This window comes from Nilaparvata lugens, chromosome 2 (genome assembly GCF_014356525.2).
Source record: "Nilaparvata lugens isolate BPH chromosome 2, ASM1435652v1, whole genome shotgun sequence".
Taxonomy (NCBI): domain Eukaryota; kingdom Metazoa; phylum Arthropoda; class Insecta; order Hemiptera; family Delphacidae; genus Nilaparvata; species Nilaparvata lugens.
In genome coordinates, this window is record NC_052505.1 from 95,975,136 (window position 1) to 95,997,531 (window position 22,396).

Below are 22,396 nucleotides of genomic sequence, written 5' to 3' on the forward strand. Positions count from 1 at the left end.
AGAAGAAGGTATAAGGTGATGCCCACTTGAGCTCTAGGCCTCTTTGTGGGTGATAAGGCGGATGGAAATGAAGAGATTAATGGATCTACAGTTTTAGGTGCGTTCCGAACTACCGGGAAGCGATTTTACAACTCATGAATCATATCCAAAGTCGTAATCAGGGCCAGGTCTTCCTGGATAGATCGTGTCAATTAAACATGGTACATAAAACTGTAGGCAGCGTCACAGTCCAGCAAAGCTTTCGCCGAAAAAATCCTCTAACCGGTAGAAGCTCCTTCTAACAAGCCACTTTGACAATGAGCTTCTGAACACATTGACTGGGTGTGCCCTAACCGAGTTTGGCAGGCAGTTGAACATATTCAGAGGGGTTCGCTCAAGCGGTCACCCTTTCCTATGGGTGTAGCAGGCGCATTATTCTCAATTTATCTGAGTGATAACTTATCAGCGCGACTACTGAGTCAAACCGCTCTCTCACTGACAAATCCTACATTAATTCTACAACTGCAAGCATATAAAGAGGTGGAGATTAAGGATTTTGATAAAGTGGTTTTGGTGGAGGTTGGAATATGATCTAGTTGTAGTTCAAACTACCCCAAAAAATCTGAAATTTATCAAAAACCATCTTCTAGGCCTATTTTTTCTAAACCGCGAAATTTTGAGGTAGTTTTTTAGATAACTTTAAATTTGTTATTATTGATTATTGTAGTAGACAAAAACCAGAATCTGGCGAAATAGTATAATTTCTATTTGTTTCATTTTAGGGATAGAAAAAATTAAAGCTTTTGTTGTTGAGATATCGGAAAAAATATTTTTGCCATTCGATATTAGAATACCGTACTCTTTGAGAAGTTTTCGTTTTTTGAAAATTAAACTGTCTAATTATAAAGCATACATACTTTTATTTGGATTTATGATGTTCCTGCTCACAATAATGTCTTGCTAAAGTACAAAAATATCAATTAGTTGACGAGTTTTGCTAAATAAACTATGGAAAGATTTATTAATAATGAAGGAAGCATACTCACGTCCCAGATGAAAAAAATAGAAAATCAGTTCGAATAAAAGGTTGTAGCTCTTCATATTTGTCGGATTTTTGTCAAAAACCACTTTTTCCCTGAAAATGAGTATAAAATGAGACCTTATATTCAAGATAGTATGGTAACTTAAAAGGAAAATGAACGCATAAGTAGAAAGTAATTATTATTTGATAGTGAAGAATCATGATTAATCATTAAAGATAGCAACTTCATAGATTTATTATGCACATAAAAACTTAGTAAGCCAACCAAGGTTTGACAGCAAGACGCAGAGCAAAATATTGTTTCAAAATATTATAAGATGAAATTAAAAGCAAAAATACCTACAAAAGATTCTTATTGGCTTATTAAATTTGATTAATTTTGATTATTTCTAATCATGAACACTCCCAATAAATCTTGAAATAAAATAATGATCACAATACTCTCTATTTTGACTTACCAAACTAAAATTACCTTCCTGTAAAAGTAGGTTTTAATTTGATAAATAACACATAATAAAAGGAATACAATTCATTTTAAGCTATTAAAGTCATCTAGATATTATAATATATATTTTATTATACAATATACTAATTAAAATCAACTGACAACTAATATTTTTTAGCTATTATCCTCTTGGAACAAAAATATACAAAACACAAAATGCTGATTTCCCACTTTGCCTTGGAAACAGACGAAAGAAGAAACATCTGTTTTCACAGCCTATATTAGTAAGAAAACAAAACCCAGCTGACAATGATAATATCAGTTTGAAATTCATTTTCAATTAATTCAAAAGCAATATTATATAAATTAATATTTAAAATCGAATATTGATATTCATTATTCACTTTTGTTAAATATAAAATTTGTCAATTAGGCTAAACATTTTTGATTGATTGATGAAATGAAGTAGGCATTGATCAACAGCCATCATTGTTTTGGTTGTGATTTGTGAATTGTGATGTCAATTTGGTTATACGATCTGAACTTTTCCCAATATTTAATCAAAAATTCGATCACTTTCTCTAAATTTTTTTAAAATATTCTCCTTTTTATCTATTTTTTGGATTCAGAGTAGAATTCTGCTTAAAAAGTGATAATTTTATTTACTTTACTAAAAAATGGGTTGTGATGGTGGAACTATCCCCAAACGGGATGAACTTGTTAGGACCAAGAAAAAGCCAGAACAGGTAAGTTATTTCTTATTGATAAAATAAGTTTTATTTTTATAAAAATATACTACGCTTAGAAAATAATAGATTAAGAATATAGGTACATTTATAACAACTAGTTTCAGTGTTCACACCATCTTCAGGTGACTAGTTTCACTTTAGTCAAAGCTCTTGATAAGAGTTTTATGACTAAGTCCTGAGGCATTTAAGTAATTGATCATAAATGAAACTTACATTACTAGGTAAAATTTTATCAGATTTATTTATTGCCCAATCATCCATATTTTGCAGAGTAACAGTTGCTATGTTGATTTATTTATGAATGACACACTTGGTAATGAGTTCTATATTTATTTTGTATGACCTCAATTTCTAATAATGAGAAGTCTATGGATCAATTTTCCTATTGAATAATTGCTAATATTGGTTCAATTGAGAAGTTTACTTTGGCTCAACGATCTAGCCTAATGCCAGCTTCACATTCTTTCCAAGTAGCTTGCCAAGTATACATTTATAACTCATCAACCAGTCTGTAGACTTTGCAGCCTTGTTGACTCTGCTCCTAAATCAGCAGTAATAAATACTCCTTGGATTTGTTATTGACAATAAATAATGTTAACATGGGCAGTATACATTGGAGTTTGCACCAGTCTGGCGCGAGTAATCTACTTGCTGCTTAGACTCATAAGATTTGGTGAAAGTGTACTTTGATCTTTTCCATTCCTATCTTCTGCTGTGGGAGCATGTGGCGAGTTGTAAGAGTGTCCAGAAGGAAGCACTTTGAGGGATCAACTCAGCAGGGTATTGTGAGCACTGTAGGTCTATCTTTGTTGAACTGGGCATCCTTACGGTCTACAATCAGTACATATGTCCATCTGCTGCATGTCAAGAACATTGAGGGTAGTCGTATGCTGATGGCTGATGTCCATGCTCACGCCACAAGGAGGAGACTTAAAATTGACATACCGCGCTGCAGAACCAACAATAGAAAGGACTCCTTCCCTATCTTCCCACTGGGCCTATACATCGTCCTGACTGTTAGTGTTAAGAACCAGCAGGGTATTGCTAAGAACAGAGTTGAGATCTGGTTCAAGAGAAATACATTCTACTCTTTGAAGCAGTAGAAGGAGTGAAGGATCTTTTCTCTTATTATATACCCACGTGGTACGTTGGCGATGACACTTCAAACATTTCATGACATGACGCCATCGATCCTACAATAAATTGTGTGTAATGGATGAAGAAGAAGGTATAAGGGTATACATTTTGTTACATCGGTTGTGCGGTCTAATGTTAGTATCCGCATACCCTTTGTCAGTAACGTATAGTGGAAGAGGAATTAAGAAACTACTCACAAAGTGTCAGCCCAGAGAAGCTTTCCCCAGCAGACTCTCGATTACTTTTGAAGTTATGTATTCTACAGCCTCAACAGTGGACTTCCCTGATGATCTTGCCAGGCTGAAGGGTTTATGCTTGCTTTGAAGGACACCTATCCTTGGTGTCTGACACCACTGCTGGTGGCAGTGCTGGTGACATGGAGAGATACCGACGTGCAAAGTCCATTATTATTTATAAGAAGCATATTGAGCGGGCTAGGAAGCTGGCAACGGCTGCAAGAATTGAGAATGCACCAAATCGCTGTAAGGCAGCGATAAGATGTGATAAACTCACATCGGTCCTTGCGAAGGAGACAGCTTGATTTTACCTGATGAATTCAGCAATTTTTTCATCGAGTAGGTAAACAGCATTGTGAGAGATATGCCCACAGTTGATAGTGATCCAGTTGAGCTGCTGGCTGCACGAGTTTCACCAGTGCATGCTCGTATGTCTACGTATCACTCCGCCTGCCCTGATTCAGATTGTCCGCTCTTTCAAGCCATCCCAGAGCCCTGACGTGTATGGAATGTAGGTTTTCATGCTACGAGAGGTGGTGGATGCTATTGCAGAACCTCTTACTACAGCAGTTAATGACTTTCTGAGATCCGCCATCTTTCCCGACTTTCTGAAGACCTCAAGAATCGTTCCTGTGTACAAGAAGGGTGATCACCAGAGCTTGAACAGTTTCAGGCCAATATCCATGACTCCAATATTTCAAGCCTCAACTTGAGAAGTTCTTTGAGATAAATAACCTTTTCTCAAGTATGCAGTTTGGTTTTCGGAGAGGGAGGTCAACTATTGATGCAGTAAATCGAGTGGGTGAGCAAATTGGTTCAGTTTTCGACGATGGTGAGTCCCTTGCACTGACCTTGTGTGATTTGAGCAGAGCTTTTGATTGTTTCGACCACCATATACTTGTGGACTCTGCTCTAAACATCTTGGAGTCATATCTGACTTGGAGAACACAGGTGGTGTCATTGGGAGGAGTTGCTTCCTGTCCACTCCCTGTGAATTTTGGGGTACCTCAGGGTTCAATACTGGGGCCAATCCTGTTTATTATAATGATCAATGGACCTGGACAACAATGGCTCAACTCTCCTCTTCGCTGATTTTATATCATTGCTGTCATCTGGCATTGACCTTCAGCAGATGTTGGAGATGTCAGCGGAGCATCTGAATTATCTGAATTACCTTCCTCTTCACCAATACCAGCAATGCCGGATGGGTTGCGTCAAGAGTTTAAAATATATAACTTTTCACAATTTTTACATTTTCAACTAGGGAGATGGAGTACACGTCAGACAAGGCCTACCAAGTCGTTGAGAAAAAAATCCTGAATGGAATAGAACGGATTTCTCCTAAGCCAACACTTGAGTCTCAGGTTGAATGCTGGTGTGTTCAACATCTTCAAATCCCCCGGCAGCCTATTGAAGATCCGCAAGGCCAATGCAGGAAATGCATCACGGGTCTTTGACAAGCGACGGTATGGCACATCTATGAGACCTCGACTTCTAGTGTCGTGACCATGGAAGTCACTCCTTGTGTTGAACTTTTCAATATTTGCTTGCACATACACATCACACAAGTGAATGTAATGACTGTAGATGGTCATTACACCTATGGATTGGAAAAGAGGTCGACAATGAACCAGAAATCAACTAAAGGTAATAATGCGGATGGCCCTCTTTTGCGGCTTGAAAACATCTTCACATGCAGAAGCATGACCCCACAGCAGCAGTCCATAGCTCAGGATGCTATGAAAAAGCGCATGGTACACTACCAGAAAGTAGGGCCTGCTCACCAACTGCGTCAACTTCCTAAGCAAATAGGTGACTCGTGACAAACTCTTACAGATGCCCTCAATATGGTACTCCCAGGTGAGCCGTGGATCGATGGTGAATCCAAGGAGCGGATGTGAATCACACTGTGAGCACTGATGGCCTGACTGCGACTCAGTGTACAGACCAATCTTTGTGTCTTCTCCACATTCAGTAGCAACTTATTTGCTTCCAACCACCCTCCAGCAGCATCAAACAGCAAATCACCTCCTGCTGTACCTGGGCCGGATTTGGGATCTTCGATCCAAAAATCTTCGATTTCATGATCTGCGATCTTCAACTCCATGGTTCCAGTTTAATCGTTTCCAGCTGAACGAGAGCAGGACGCAAAACATCATCTGCAGCTTGTCGCGAAGTCTGCCTCATGATCAGGAACAACTGAAGCTGCTGGGCTTTGTACAGGATTCGAAACTCAGCTGGCTAGCCACATCCAGTAGGTGACTAAAAGATTGTACCGAATCAGTTTCCTGTCGCTAAGCTGAGGGGACAGGTAAGGTGACGGAGGCATATCTGGTCATGGTGTATCATGCACTTTTCCACTGCCATATCTCCTATGGTCTACTCATGTGGGGTCATTCAGCCAAGGTTGTCGACATACTGAAACTGCAAAAACGGGCTGCTAGGATTATAACTGCAAGCGAACATCATGCACATTGCAAGGCCATTTTTGTTAGGCTAAATATCCTAACAGTAGTCAGCCACTTCCTTCTTCTCTGCCTCATGTATATCAAGAAGGATCAACAAAATTTGTTGACTCGGACTGATGTACATCACCATAACACCAGGCATCGAGTGCTGTTTGACATACCCAGGGTGCGCCTCCAGAGATCGCGGGTATGCTACAGGAGGACAGCTCTCCGCTACTTCAACAGGCTACCTGCAGGAGTGAAGCAGTTGGATACCGCAAGCTCGAGAGGGTTGTGACCGGCTTTTTGAGAGCCAGGGCTTATTATGATGTACAGGAATTTTTAAACGATGACCTGTCTTAAATACTATCTGGCTAATTTGTCAGTAAGTCAAAGAGCAAGGCCTTATAAATGTTAACTGTGCTTTATCTTGGTCGTTGCCATCTTAATAAATTAGTGTTTTTGTTGCATTGACTTTTATTGTGACAATGACGCCATCGATCCCTTAAGTGTGGGTAATGGATGAAGAAGAAGGTACAAGATAATAGGGAGGTTGCTACGACATTACAAGGTAATAGAGAGGAGGCTGCAACGGTAATACAAGGTAACATAGAGGCTCCAACGATAATAAAAGATAATGGAGTAGCTACAAGTGTAGGTAATGGATGAAGAAGAATGTATAAGGTATATGGTTCCCTGTTTTAAAAGCCTTAAACTATGTACCTGTAAACTAGTCATCACTTACACAGAATTCATACAACTTCTCTGCTGTTACCATTTTAGTCATTACTTACTCTGCTGTTACCATTTTAGAATCTTAAAAAGGTACAGTCACATACTCATCAATTGATTCTAGGACCGTGAATGTGTTAATTTACTAAGAAATAGCTATTATTACAAAGTTTTCATCTGATTGTTTGTTTTTCTATTGAACGTAAAACAGATATTTCTATGACTACTTCTGGGTCAATTTTTTAAAAGTTTGTTCCATTATGCAATGTACCAACCTACCAATATTTTTTTGTGTGTTTTACAGAAAGATAAAGACGCTGAATTGTCGTACCGTTGGCGACACTGTAGCATCAACCAGCAGCCATTGCAGAAACCGATTGTCGCCTGTCAGTTGGGGCGTCTCTACAGCAAGACATCGGTCCTCGAGGGGTTGCTGGATAGAACCACCCTACCTGAAACTGCCACTCACATCAAGTCGTTGAAGGTATTTTTTCATTCATTTATTATCAATTCATATCCATTTATTTATTTAATTACAATTACAGTAGCGGAATGAAAAAACGAACGCTAGCCCGTGGAGCTCTTGAAGTGCGTTTTCTAAAGGTTCGTACAGATATACGCGCCGCGAACATGAGCAATTCACTTTTAATCAGCTGACTATATCTGTATTTTTACAAAAACGGTAAGATACAGATATAAAAAGCTTGGCATCAGCTGATTAAAAGTGAATTAATTGCTCATGTTCGTGGCGCGTAAATCTGTACGAACCTTTAGAGGCGTTTCGAGCAGGCTTGACGAGACTATAAGCAGGAAGCTCGTGACGCATCGTTACAGCCGTGGTCTGCAGCACATAACCTAGAAATTCGATGATTCAATTCAAATCTCCATCAATCTATGTCCAGCTTTTGCTGGATAGATTTCGTCATTGAAAAATTAAAAACTCAAAAGTCCACAATAATTACACTCAGTCAAGATTGCATGCCAAATAGGTGGATAAAACTTGCGATCTCCTCATTACCCAATGAGTAGAGTGGGAGGTTAAGTGCTTGTGCTGGATAGATTTCGTCATTGAAAAATTAAAAACTCAAAAGTCCACAATAATTACACTCAGTCAAGATTGCATGCCAAATAGGTGGATAAAACTTGCGATCTCCTCATTACCCAATGAGTAGAGTGGGAGGTTAAGTGCTTGTGCTGGATAGATTTCGTCATTGAAAAATTAAAAACTCAAAAGTCCACAATAATTACACTCAGTCAAGATTGCATGCCAAATAGGTGGATAAAACTTGCGATCTCCTCATTACCCAATGAGTAGAGTGGGAGGCTAAGCAGTTTATCTCGCTGTACTTTTCCCGAATGGTATTTCTTCCAATTCACGAATACACTGTGGAAGTTCATTGAATATCTTCAGTGTGCGAATGGGATAGTTGCTGCTGTGTGATTTAGACACTTTTGAGAAAGATAGGTTGATGTAATATCGCCTCCTAGTGTTGTGATCATGGAATTAGCTTCTTGCTTGCAGCGTATCAATCCGACCCTTCAGGAGTGTCAAGGTACTGAATAAGTATTGGTTGAAGACAGTAGGAATCCCCAATTTTACAAAAAGTGGCCGGCAATGTTCCAGAGCTGGAGATGACGTCATGACGCGCACTACTTTTTACTTTACTTGCCCTACTACCATAGGTAAGGAAAGTATTGCTTTCCAAAAAAAATTAAGGTACCCCAATTTCAAGTTTTCTATACGTTTCAAGGTCCCCTGAGTCCAAAAACATGATTTTTGGGTGTTGGTCTGTGTGTGTGTATGTCTGTGAACACGATAACTCTATTCCTAATTAACCGATTGATTTGAAATTTTAAACTTAAGGTCCTTAAACCATGAGGACCCGACAATAAGAAATTCAATAAAATTCAATTCAAGCTGGCGGAAAAAATGGCGGATAATTTCTAAAAAACCATGTTTTCACGGTTTTCTTGAAAACGGCTCTAACGATTTTCTTTAAATTTATACCATGGATAGCTATTTATAAGCCCTAACTGACATGAGTCTCATTTCTGGAAAAATTGCAGGAGCTCCGTAATATTCTTGAGAAAAATGGCGGATAATTACTAAAAAATCATGTTTTTCACGGTTTTCTTGAAAACGGCTCTAACGATTTTCTTTAAATTTATACTATGGATGAGTCTATTTCCTGGGAAAGTAATGGGGTCCACCCCATCCTTGAGAAATGGACTTTGTAAACTGACATGTCTTTTGTCCTTCTCGTGCATGAGGTAGGTAGGTAGAGAGTTTATAAAAAGAACACATAGTCGAGATATTTCATCTGTGGAACAGCTGTTTTGACGACTTTTAAAAGATCATCGAATTTCAACATCCAATTTACAAAAAGGAAAAAGTACTCTGAAAACAATACACTGCTACTACACTGTACTACTCTACACTCTACTACACAATACACTGCTATTTTTGTATTATTTTGTATACTTGTGACGATGACCAATGTTTATTGTAAACCAAATGGTAATAAATATATTATTATTATTATTACACTTATACAGTAGTCTTATCATAGTTTCAAATATGTTGCCGCCAATCATCACTATGTTATTCCCGTAAATTATTCTCGTTTAAGAATGAGGCTTACAATTCAATGAGCAAGGAAAGTTGTGTGAGTGTACCACACCAGATTTTTTTGAAGAAGGGGAATCCTCTCATAACTGCTTGAGTGACCCCAGAGTACAATTCCATAATTGACGTGACTGTGGAAAAGGGCAGTAACCAGATAACTTTTAGGTACAATGTTTCTCAACTTCCGCTTCAGGTAGATAACCTTGGAGAGTCGATTACAGACCATATCTACATGTTGATCCCATGGCAGAGAGGCATCCACCATAAATCTGTGAAGTTTCACTTGGGGCTCACCAAAGGAAGGTGGACTACGCTTCAAGGTGCACAGAGCATCAGATATGAATCGTAAAAGCAATGTAATGATCAACACTTCTAATTCATCTAATACACAACATGAACCATTTAATGAAATTGAAAATGTCCTCATAACGTTCATACAGCATAAAAATCCAATGAATCATCTAATCTAATGAGTTTATAGGTTATGTGCTCTAGCCCACAGCTATAACGCTGCTTCACAAGCCTCCTGCTTATAGTCTCGTCAAGACTGCTTACAGCTGCGCGTCTCGAAACGCCTCTAAGCGATTGCACCTTTATATTTCTAAATCCAGGCCCGGTCTCTAGCACACTTATTAAAGCTAATGAACCTTTAAGCCAGTAGTTATAATATAGATTTGTTGGCTCTTTAGATTTGAAAACAGACATTAGCCAAAAACTTCTAAATTTAGAACCGGTTTCTAGGAAGCTCATTACTGCTAATGAACCGTTAAACCTGTAGATACAATATAAATTTAATGGTTCTTCAGATTTAATAAGTGTACTTGAAACCTGGCCAGTAAAATGTTAAATGCATTCTAGCAGAAAATTGAGTGGCTCCACTTTTAATCTTCAAAGTAAAATTTGTTACACCTTTCGTCAATTAAACCTCCAGTTTGTGGATGTAATGGGTTGAACATAGTCCAAACATGATAAGCTCAATTGTGTAGCATATTTTTATAATTTATTACTAGCTAATTTTATTTTAATACTTATTTCTCAACACCTTTCGCATAATAGGCTAATAATTATAACCATTTTTAAAGTTAAAATAAATAAACCACGAAGAAATCGATAAACATGTTTCCGTGAATTGTATATTCAGACAGAATGGACATTCGGTTAGATGTTAGAGCCTCAATATACATTCATTATGTCTTTATTTCTTTAGGGCTACTATTAAATATAAATAAAAATTAGAAATCCAAGTATTCAAGTCGTGATTGAACAATTTTAAAAGGGTATTTAGACTTCTAATTTTCATTTATATATTCATTATGTTTGATGATGTATCAGATCATAGATTTCTGTCAGAGATCTTACTCTCTATTAGACCCGTGTTGAGGCTATCAAATATTTGATTACTATATTTGATATCTATAAGCTGATATATATGATCATACATTTGACTGTGTGATGGAACCCTGTGTGCTGGATTCGCACAAAAAAGTGACAGTGGACAGTGAAAATATGATTCCCATGAGTTGTAATGGTATTATTCATACTCACTCTGCCGGGCTCAGTGGGAATAGTTCAATTAGAACTTGTGGTAATCATATTTTCACTGTCACTGTTGTGTGCCAATCCAGCTTTATTGATACACTTTTTAGATCAGCATTCAAGCTTATCAAAATAATAAGTATTATCTGTATATTATGACATGACCCTAGATCATTGCAATTATCCTAATACATGTTTCAACATTAAATAATACTAATGAACAATTTTCAATTTCTTTCAAATTTAGTTACTACGTTAGATAACTTGATAACCAATGTAATTACAATCATTATTTATAATTCATTTATTGATTCAAGATACAGAATTATTCATTAACAATGTTGGTTAACAATAATTGACCGAGCGAAGTGAGGTCTTAGATTCAAGTCGACAGTTTGGTTTTTCTCTTAATGTTTAAATGTTTGAATGTTGCGCATTTACGGCAAAACGCAGTAATAGATTTTCATGAAATTTTACAGGTATGTTCCTTTTTTGATGACGCGTCGACGTATATACAAGGTTTTTGGAAATTTTTCATTTCAAGGATAATATATAAGGAAAAAGGAGCCTCCTTCATACGCCAATATTAGAGTAAAATATGGAAATTGGGGTACCTTAATTTTTTTCGGAAAGCAATACTTTCCTCACCTATGGTAATAGGGCAAGGAAAGTAAAATCAGACTATAGAATTATTCATCATAAATCAGCTGACAAGTGATTAAACAGATGTGTGGAGAAGCCAGTCTATTGCTGTATTTCCATAAGGTCTATAACATAGAGAAACAATAGCGTAAGTAGATATCCTTGGTATAGGGTGTTTATGTCGCAACTTTTACTGTTATCCCAAGCCGATTACTGTCGATTATTGTTGATCTTTACTGTTTTGACCGGGTAAGAGTGTATGAACAGCACAATATGAGAGACTACCAGCGTAATAAAGCTTCACGGGAAAGAACTACGTGGGCTATCGGCTTGAGATAACAGTAAAAGTTGCGACATAAACGCCCTATTCCATGGAATATCTACTTATGCTATTATTTCTCTATGTCTATAGTTTCAATCAGGTACTTGTGGATGAGAATACTGCGTGAGGTCTACTGTTCACAGAACTACTAGTAATCTATGACAAAATCATTATTTTCCAGGTTATTCAATGCGTTATTTTCTTTTTGCCAGGACGTAAAAGACTTGCAGCTTACTCCAAATCCAGCTTTCAGTGAGGGAGCAGAAAAGGGAGATGGATATGTTGATAGGCAGTGTTCTCCTTTCATTTGCCCCGTTATAGGACTTGAAATGAACGGCAAATTCAAGTTTTGCTTCCTGTGGACTTGTGGATGTGTGATGTCAGAACGTGCCATCAAATCGGTCAAGGATAAGATACAGATGTGTCATAAGGTGGGTCATTTTTCTTTTATGTGATTTATTTTTATTTATTTATTGTATTTACAATCACAAATCATAATTAAAATATGATTGGGAGAATACAACAGGCATAGCCCAAAACTGTCTTCTCCCAAATTTTTACAAATAAAAGTCTCGAAAAAGGAGGTTAGATTTCACTTTTCACTTCAAAAAGTCCAATTTACACTTCAAAACTAATGAATAAACTAAAAATTTAAAATTTTGATACTTTAAAACCAATTAACAACAAAAATATTTTACTCAAATTTCTACAAATTGGAAATTTTTGAGTAATTTAACAAAATTTTGAGCCAGAATGAATTGTATGAGAAACATATATATGAGAAACATATTCATTGTTTTAATAAATTCTTTATTATTAAAATAAATGAAGATGGATAGGAAGTCTTATAACGGCTTCTTACTTGTTAGTAGGCTAACATTTATTTTCTCAAGAATACGGTGGATTTAATAGTCATTTTTGGCACCAAATTAACAGCATTCATTTTGCTTTCATTACACAGTATTTAAAGTTTCAACTGCGTTATACCATAGAGAAACAATAGCATAAGTAGATATCCCATGGTATAGGGCGTTTATGTCGCAACTTTTACTGTTATCTCAAGCCGATAGCTCGTTTAATTCTTTTTCGTGAAGCTGTGTGACACTGGTAGTCTCACATATTGTGTCGTTCATTCACTCTCACCCCAACAAAACAGTAAAATTTGACAATAGTCAACAGTATTTGGCTTGAGATAACAGTTGAGATAACAGTATCTCATATTGTGTCGTTCATTCATTCTCACCCCAACAAAACAGTAAAATTTGACAATAGTCAACAGTATTTGGCTTGAGATAACAGTAAACGTTGCGACATAAACGCCCTATACCATGGGATATCTACTTACGCTATTGTTTCTCTATGGTTATACATACTTTTGTAAGAGCATGAGTTATTACTGTTATACAACATTTCATTCTGCATAATTATTACTCTATACATTTTCAAATTCTGTTACAAACAATAATAGAGTATATAATACTACGTACTGTTGAGTATCGGTTTCAAGTTGAATTATTATGCCGCAATGTTGGCCTACATGTTGGCCCAATGAAGGCCAATGTCGACCAGCGTCAGTGTGTGGATGGGTGGTTGGCCAACGCTGGCCTAGATGTCGACTAGGCATTACCATGCTGGGCAAGCTCACTAGGCCAGCGACTGGGCTAATCACTAATGTGATTAGTCTAGGCATTAGGCCGGCTCCAGACATGCGTCATTCGGCAAGCAGCGAATGTTCGATGTTCGGCGAACTATTCTTCTTGCTATTTGCCGATTAACGAGCAGACATCTACACACATGCGTGGTTTTCCGAGCACTTGTCCGTTTTGGGAATAGCTAATATTCGTCAACTGAATGTCATCTACCGTCAAAATATATCTCGATATTGAAGATGCTCTTTTTGCTTATCCTGCTTTTATAAATAAACCAAACTAACCCTATGTACCCCGGTCAATAACTGTATAGGACATGAAAAGCCCTAGAATTTTAACTTCAATTGATTGAAAATGAATATTTGTAGAACCTAAAATTCAGGTTTTAATTCAGTAACCTGGACGGGATTGGTTATTATCTAGTTTTCATCAAGATTTGAATTATTCGTTAACTAGCAGGTAACCCGTGCTCCGCAAGGGTCTATTTTGAAAGTCTATTGTTGTATTTCCATAAGGTCTATAGTTCCAATCAGGTACTTGTGGATGAGAACACTGCGTGAGGTCTACTGTTCACAGAACTAAAAGTTCATCATAAATCAGCTGTCTAGTGGACTATAATACTACCCGTTCAAAAACATCAAACATCTTGAAAATGTATCTTTCCATCAACGTTAGTAGACAGTTGACTATAATACTACCCGTTCAAAAAAATCGAACATCTTGAAAATGTATCTTTCCATCAACGTTGAAGACAGTTGCAGCCAGACCTGTTAACAGCGCTCACACTCACATTCCGGGACGACACGTCACGGTACGTTAGGACAGAAAGCTCTATGTCTATTTAGAATTTTTTCTAGACATTTTAAATTGATAAATTATTTATTAATTTTTGAGAAAACATAACAACAGGTCAATGTAACGTACTGAGCGTGAGGTCTACTGTTCACTGAACTACTAGTATATAACAACCCAAACAGCCATTAGTCGTTTATACACCGATATCTCGCCGACACGACAGGACAGGACAGAATTTACTCTGATGATAGTATTGGAGCAGACTGTGGTTTATAACTGCGCGAGGTCTACTGTTCACAGAACTACTAGTAACAAATAAATGTATAAACTAATAACATTAATATAATACAATAAAATCACTATCATCATATTGTTTTAATTTTATAATCAGTGATAATCATTGCCACCTTTTCCCTGGCCTGCCTATGTCTCTTTTGCCTACCGGTTGATACTTGAAAATTCTCAGTGAGAGCATATATGCTATGTACATTTCATACGAACATTCGTCCACTTTGATGTGTGCAAAAGTCATACACCGGCCGGGAAAACAACGAGCACGAATGTTCACTGCTTGCCGAATACCAAACATCCATCCACACTACTCTTGATTCGGCGAGTATGCTAGGTGTTTGCCGAATGACACATATCTGGAGCCTGCTTTAGGCTTGTCGCAAATTGAGACGCGACGTGACCTGGCGTGACGTGATTCTGCTAGATAAGTCAATATCATAATGATCATCTTGCAATGTTTACACCTGCTAGATTTGTCTCAATGTGAGCATTATAATATGATATCAACTCGTCTAGCAGCATCCCGTCACGTCGCGTCACATCTCAATATTCCGGCTAGCCTTAAGCTGCATTCCCAAATTTCAGTTTCATTGTCCGGTACAGGGACAAAAATTATTCTTGTGTGTTCTAATGGGTCTGTTCATACTCGTTCGGCTGGGCGGTTCATTAGCAAGCTCATACTGATGGGAATAGTCCAATCAAAACTCATGGAAATAATATCATCACTGTACCGACACGTATACTGCTACTGTTATGTGGCAATTCAGCTTTTATCTACTGTAGTGAAATGTAGAGTCAGTGGAGGAAATTATAGGAAGGCATATCTGCGATTACGCTAATTCAGTTCATCAGTTCAATTTTCACAGCCATCTTTAAGCCTAGTTTATACGATGCCAATTGGCGAGACAATTGTCATAAGGCAGGATAGAGCTTGACCGACCGTCAGTGCGTATGCACCATCCTGACCATACATCAGTTCTTCTGACTCACAAAATGGACGCCTTTACAGATTGTTTAATTGCAGCTTATTATCTTCGTGAACGAAAGATTAAAAGACGTAGATATCAAGTTCACCCGATGGTCGCCCAAAGAGCATTTCAAAGGGAATTTAGTACCATTATATAAATCATTGCTTGGGGATGAAGATAAATTTTTTAACGACCTCAGAAATTTTGATGAGTTATTTCGAGCTTGTATCACCTTGGGAATACTTGCAGTCACTTTAAGCTACGGATCAAATAAATGTATATAATATTAATAATATATGATTTTTCCAATAAAACATTAGAAATGATTGAAGAAATGTATTAATAATTGAAAACACTGAATTCAAATTTGACACTATTAATTGAATTCATTCATTATGCTATTTAATTCAATATCAGCTGATTGTCGGGCAGAGGTGTCAGCACATTGGCTATGTTGCGATCGGGTTACTGAAAGCTTCTATTTGTTTCAATAGCGCGTCACTCGACCGATAGAACGGATGCGCACGAGCTCGACCGATGGTTTTCGTACGCAGTATAAAACGCATGGTCCTGACCGTGCGCATGCGTGCCGTAAGTCCTGCTCTGTACGGATACATGGTATATCTATGGAAAAGACAAGCCCGACTGACGTAGTCTACGCACTGACGGTCGGTCAAGCTCTGTAACCGCTTCGGTCAAGCTCTGCAAACACTTCAGGCCAATCGTCTTGCCAACTGTCCCGAAATTCAACTGTCTCTGGGAGTAGACTATGGACAGTCAATTTGGGCCCAGCGAGCCCCCCACCACTCGGAATCTCAGTTGTCGCGACAATTGGCGCCGTGTGAACGGTGTAGGCCAGTGCGCTGTCTTGGTTTGCCAGTTCAGCTGTTCAGTCACAACAGATGACGAGAAGTCGGCCATGTTTAGCTGTCAACTGTCGTGCCAATAGTTGGCCGCGTATAAACATCTTCTCGTTTAACTGGCCTGGCCTCCGACAATCCGCAACCACGTGATGACAATTGTCCAAAGACAACTGTCTCGCAAAGTCAATTCTGCAGTATGGCATAGTTGTTTGGGGAGGCTGTTTCAACTGTCATATTGCTGAATTATTTGTAGCACAAAAACTGATAATTAAAACTATATTAAGCAAACCGAGGTTCTATCCAACGGATATGGTTTTTAGTGATTTTGAGGTCATGACTATACGTCAATCTCTATATCTATAAAAGGCTAAGCCCAGACAGACTGAAATCACACCACAGCCCAAACTACTGAGCCTAAGAACTTGAAATTTTGCACAATTGCTCATGATAGCCTCAAAACATCCACTAAGAAAGGATTTTCAGAAATTTGCCCCCCTGAGGGAGCTGGGGCCCCCCAAAAATTTTGTACTTTTTAACCGCTCATTGCACAGCAAAGTAATGAGGAACTTTTTTGTTCAGCTATGAAAAATAATTAGATCTATGCAGGAAAATTCTGATCAGGAGCACAGGGGTGTTCAAGAGAGGGCTTTTTTCGAAAAGTTTTATGTAAAATCACACTACAGCTAAAACTGATTGTCCTACAGACTTAAAACTTTGCACAAATATTCTTCAAACATGCTAGACACGCACTAAGAACGGATTTTGAGATATTTTGCTTCTAAGGTTTTCAAAGGATGAAAAAGGATCCTATTTAGTAAGGTTATGAACATGGTAAGGTGAATGCCATATGGAAATGAGATAATTGACACATGATATTCTAACATATGTTGTAATCATTGGAAAGCTTAAAATAATTTTATCAATCAGCTGATCGAATTTAATTCTTTGCTATAATAAAGGGACGAACTGGCTTATACACGTACGGGATAGGAGAATTATGTTTGACGCATCATCACGTCTGAACTACTCAACTGATTAACTTGGAATTTGGCATATGAATTCTTAATTAACCGAGGGTGGTTAAAGGCCTATTTTAAATTCTTCAAGATTTCAGTAGGTCAAGTTTTCAGTTTGTCATGTTTTAAAATAGACCCTTGCGGAGCACGGGTTCCTGCTAGTTATACATAAAAACCGTAATTGAGTACTTAATAAAATATAGATCCGATTTTCCTCTCACATTAAACTCTACACTTAATTATTATAATCTAAGGGCCACTGCTAACAAATATGTAACCTATAACACTAATATTGAATGTATAAGGAGGCAGTTACTTTACATAGGTACTAAAATAATAAACCTCATTCCAAATCACTTTCTCATGGACAATAAGATCAGCGGAAAAATGAAACTGGATATAAAAAACTGGACATACAGTAATTTCTTCTTCCATTTAGATATATGACTCGAGATTTCTGCTCCAGCATTGTTTTTTCATTTTTCAGTGGACTCGCTTACCTTTATTTTGAGTACCTATTCCTCTGTTTTCTTCCTTCCCCCCATTTCTCCCTTCCCTTTTTTCCTCATCACTTCTCTCTTCTCTTCTTTGCCTGCCCATTACATGGGAAACCATAGTTGGCTAGGTATCTTCCTCTCTTGTTTTTCTCTTCTCCAACACACCCAACCACAAAGCCCATGGTTTCTTATATTTGTAACATTTTATTGTTTTATCATCATTTGTTTTGTAATTCTTTGTTATTTTGTTTTGTGTGTTTTTAATAAATTGAAAAATTTAATTAAATTAAATAAAATTGAATTGGCGATGTGTAATCTAGACTTTAGTACACAGCTGTTATACTAGTTATCCCTTTATTTTCTGTAACAACATTTCGAATTGATAGTACTCCTTCATAATTGCTACGATGATTTAAAAATGATTTTACAAGGTTTTATTTTGGAATTTCAGTGTCAAAAACAGTACGAGGACGAAGACATTGTTATTTTGAATGCGGCCAACGAAGACCTGGATGTGATGACTGAGAGAATGATGCTTAGACAGCAGAAAATGAAGGCCGAGAAGAAGGCGAAGAAGGCCAAGGTGAAGAGCGAGTCTGGTGAAGGTGGCTCAGACACCCAGGCCTTGCAGAACGGTGGCAGTGAAGCTAAGAAGAATGGAGTGAATGGCGCATACCTTGCTTTCTCTTATGCCTTGTTATAACCTTATACTAGTTATGGGGGATAAGTAGTAATGGTGAGTGTCTCACAAATAAGATCTTAATTTAAATGTAAGTAAATATGCATATAGTGAGGTCCACGTTCTGATGGCAGTATTTGATCAACATTGGTGTTGCTATCCTTGTCTATCCTATTATTCAATAAAGCACAATTGTACTGTTGGATGCAAGAAGGGCTTCAAGTCACTCAAGCCCTTTTTGCGTAAAACGCTTAAACCAATTCGAGCTGGTTTTCTGTACATGCCTGCTAAATTTCGTTTCTGTATCTTTAAAACTGACTGAGTTATGAAAATTTTTGTGAAGCACTGTTGGTCAACCTATAGCTTGTTGGCCTGATGCGTTTGTTTACAAGTTGAGTTGACTAGTTTCTGCAAAAGTTAATTTTCTATTTAATGAGTTACTGTTCAATCAATATTTATTGAATTTTATAGTAATCAGAACAGTTATTGTATGACAATGATTATGATGATTTGGACATTCCAAGTGATGAAGAAATAATAATAGCACATGAACAAGATTAAGAATTTTAAATTATTCCATGACTTTTCAAATATATGTATTTTCATTTCAGTTGACCATCTAATCAATTTCCATCTTATAATCAATAAAAATGATTATAAAACACATTTTTTGTGTTCTTATTTCATTTTATGCAAGAAGGACCTGAAAAGATCTTTTTTAAAATGATAATTATACTCATTATTTTACAAATAGAATTCTCAATACAAAAGAAATAATGAATAGAAAAAATATTAAATTTTAATGCGATGGTTACTTGAGTGATACATCTTGACTGAGAATAAAAAATTATTCTGTTCGAAATGTTTCAGGGCATTTTTCTCAAAATCGAATTTTTGGACTCGGGCCCTTCTTGCATCCAACAGTACAATTATTCTTCTCACAATAGATGGTCAAGGGATGTAGCATCGACTAGAACTGAATGAGGGTAGTAGGGTAGAACGCTGGCAAACACCTGCAAGCCAGAAAAACCGGCAGGTGTACACGAAGATGCTCGAGGCTCTACGGAAACAGCCGAAACCGCTTCGGTGACCCATGGGGCATGAGACCGTGGCCTTGAAGAGTTCTCAAACGACACGGTCGCAACACCAATGCAGCACGACAGCAGCACAGTCCTCTATGTGTGAATGACTGTAGGCTCTAGCCATGCATTTCAAATGGAGAGACCGTTTTGGTGAATCGATCTAAAACCGACCGGCCGCAGTCCCATCGCACATGCACATATGTGTGAATCAACCTTAATTTGAATTCCAATAAAACTAAGTTAGTGCCTAATAACATAGAGAAACAATAGCGTAAGTAGATATCCCATGGTATAGGGAATTTATGTCGCAACTTTTACTGTTATCTCAAGCCGATTACTGTCATTTTTACTGTTTTTTTTGGGGTGATAGTGTATGAACGGCACAATTTGAGAGACTACCAGCGTCACACAGCTGCATAGGAAAGAACTATGTGCTTGGGCTTCAGCTACGGCTTGGGATAACAGTAAAACTTGCGACATAAACGCCCTATCTACTATGCTATCGTTTCTCTATGCTAATAATTTGACCGATTTTCAACAGTAGTTTAATATACTAAGATTATTATAACTTCTTGAAAAGCAAGAATTTGAATAGCATGTATAACTTCCTCTTCTTCTTTGGCTTTACAACCCAGTGCGGGTCACAGCCTCTCTCAACTTCTGCCTCCAAGCATCCCTGTCCAACGCTGCACTTCTCCATCTCCGCACACCTATCACTGAGGCGTCATTATTCACCACATCCATAGATCTAGTTTTTGGACGTCCTCTCTTTCTCCGACCGTACAGTTTTCCTTCCATAACCATCTTTGGCGGGTATGCGTCGTCAGCTCTCATCAGGTGCCCTGCCCATCTTAGCCTGCGTACTCGCATCAAGGTTACCACATCTGCGTGCTGGTACAACCTGTACAACTCTTCATTGTGTCGCCGGCGCCAGGCTCCCGATTCCTGTACACCCCCAAAGATCCTCCTCAGGATTTTCCTCTCAAACACGCCAAGCATTTTTTCGTCTGCTAATGTTGTCGCCCATGTCTCGCTACCGTATAACAGAACAGGCAAAATGATAGTCCGGTAGAGCATCAGCTTGGTCTTTCTACTCAGAGTTTGGCTCTTCAAAATATTGGACATGGCAAAATAGCATCTATTTGCTAGCAATACTCTTCTCCTCACCTCTCTGCTTGTATCATTTTTGGCATTTATAGAAGATCCTAAGCATAACTACAGTAAACGAAAAATGGGTCACAAAAAAATTATATTAGAATAATTGTTTTATAGAATATTTTCTGTATTTTCTGTTGCAGGTACTGGTAAACGACCAATGACAACCTGTTCGCAAATTCCGAATCCAGAAATGAAAAAGACAAAGACAGATTACAGTGTGGCGGAAGACCCTAACGCCAGCTCTGTTTTCAAGTCTCTCTTCACGTCTCATAAAAATGCCAAACAGCAGACCAGAGCACATTGGGTCACATACAATCCTTTCTACAATTGAACATGATTTATTAAAAAAAATGTAAATATTACTTGTTTTTTTAAGGGTAAGCAATAATTTTACTGTACTAGACTAATATTAACCTACTTTATGTAGGATAATTACTTTATATAATTTTAATGTTTTACTACATTGTTTGAAAATAAACTACACAGATTTCTAATTCTCTTCATTTTTCTTTCTCACCTTTGAGTCCTCAAAACTTTCAACTGAGTTCCTGTTATTGATTAGCAATTTAGTGTGTGTGTGTGTGTACACAAAGAGCAGTCAAAGTGGTCTTTGAGGATAAGATATCAATTATATTTGTCCTCTGTATCCTCTTAAAACCGCTGGAATCCAGAACGCCTCTCTGTTTTTACACACTCTCTCTCTCTCTATGTGCACACACTCTTAGGACCGCTTGCATAGTCAAAGTCCAAATTGAATTTAATCAGCTGGTGGCTTAAACTGAGAATGAACCTCATTATAACGAACGATATTTGATATGGATTTAATACAAATTTAGTTTAAACTGACTCTGTGCAAACGGCACTTAGTAAAGCATAAACAAAGCCAACTTTCCTAGTTTACTGTTTCCGATTTTTTACTTTCCTTGCCCTATTACCATAGGTGAGGAAAGTAGTGCTTTCCAAAAAAATTAAGGTACACTAATTTTAAGTTTTCTATACGTTTCAAGGTCCCCTGAGTCCAAAACATGATTTTTGGGCGATGGTCTGTGTGTGTGTATGTCTGTGAACACGATAACTCCATTCCTAATCAACCGATTGACTTCAAATTTTAAACTTAAGGTCCTTATACCATGAGGATCCGACAATAAGAACTTCAATAAAATTCAATTTAAGATGGCGGATAATTACTAAAAACCCATGTTTTTCACGGTTTTCTCAAAAACGGGTCTAACGATTTTCTTCAAATTTATACAATGGAAAGCTATTTATAAGCCCTATCAACTGACATGTGACTCATTTCTGGGAAAATTGCAGGAGCTCCGTAATATTCTTGAGAAAAATGGCGGATAATTACTAAAAAACCATGTTTTTCACGATTTTCTCAAAAATGACTTGACCTATTTTTTCAAATTCATACCCTGTATAGTTATTTATCAGCTCCATTAACTGGCATGAGTCTCCTTTCTGGGAAACTAATGGGGTTCCACCCAATCCTTGAGAAATGA

The 22,396-nt window shown here is 37.5% G+C and overlaps 2 protein-coding genes across 4 annotated transcripts in view; one reads left to right on the top strand and one right to left on the bottom strand.

The window, feature by feature from the left end:
* The window catches only part of LOC111050299 (low-density lipoprotein receptor-related protein 12), a 35,551-nt gene extending 33,831 nt beyond the window's left edge, over positions 1-1,720 (bottom strand). Inside the window, exons 1-2 of one of the 3 annotated variants that reach the window (XM_039422174.1) lie at positions 1,480-1,715; positions 1,026-1,114 (exon numbers count right to left, since the gene is read on the bottom strand). In XM_039422174.1, the coding sequence (XP_039278108.1) occupies positions 1,026-1,080 (55 nt within the window). In that variant the 5' untranslated portion in view covers positions 1,081-1,114; positions 1,480-1,715. Of the gene's footprint in view, positions 1-1,025; positions 1,115-1,479 lie in introns of all 3 variants that reach the window. The other 2 variants (XM_039422175.1, XM_039422173.1) reach the window with 2 other exon arrangements.
* Positions 1,721-1,940: 220 nt separating this feature from the next.
* On the top strand, positions 1,941-21,390 carry LOC111046386 (replication termination factor 2). The gene is made up of 6 exons (XM_039420290.1): positions 1,941-2,212; positions 7,072-7,251; positions 12,106-12,324; positions 18,424-18,668; positions 18,704-18,708; positions 21,032-21,390. The coding sequence occupies exons 1-6, from the start codon at positions 2,144-2,146 to the stop codon at positions 21,220-21,222; spliced, it is 909 nt and encodes a 302-aa protein (XP_039276224.1). The 5' UTR covers positions 1,941-2,143; the 3' UTR covers positions 21,223-21,390.
* The last annotated feature ends 1,006 nt before the right edge of the window (positions 21,391-22,396 follow it).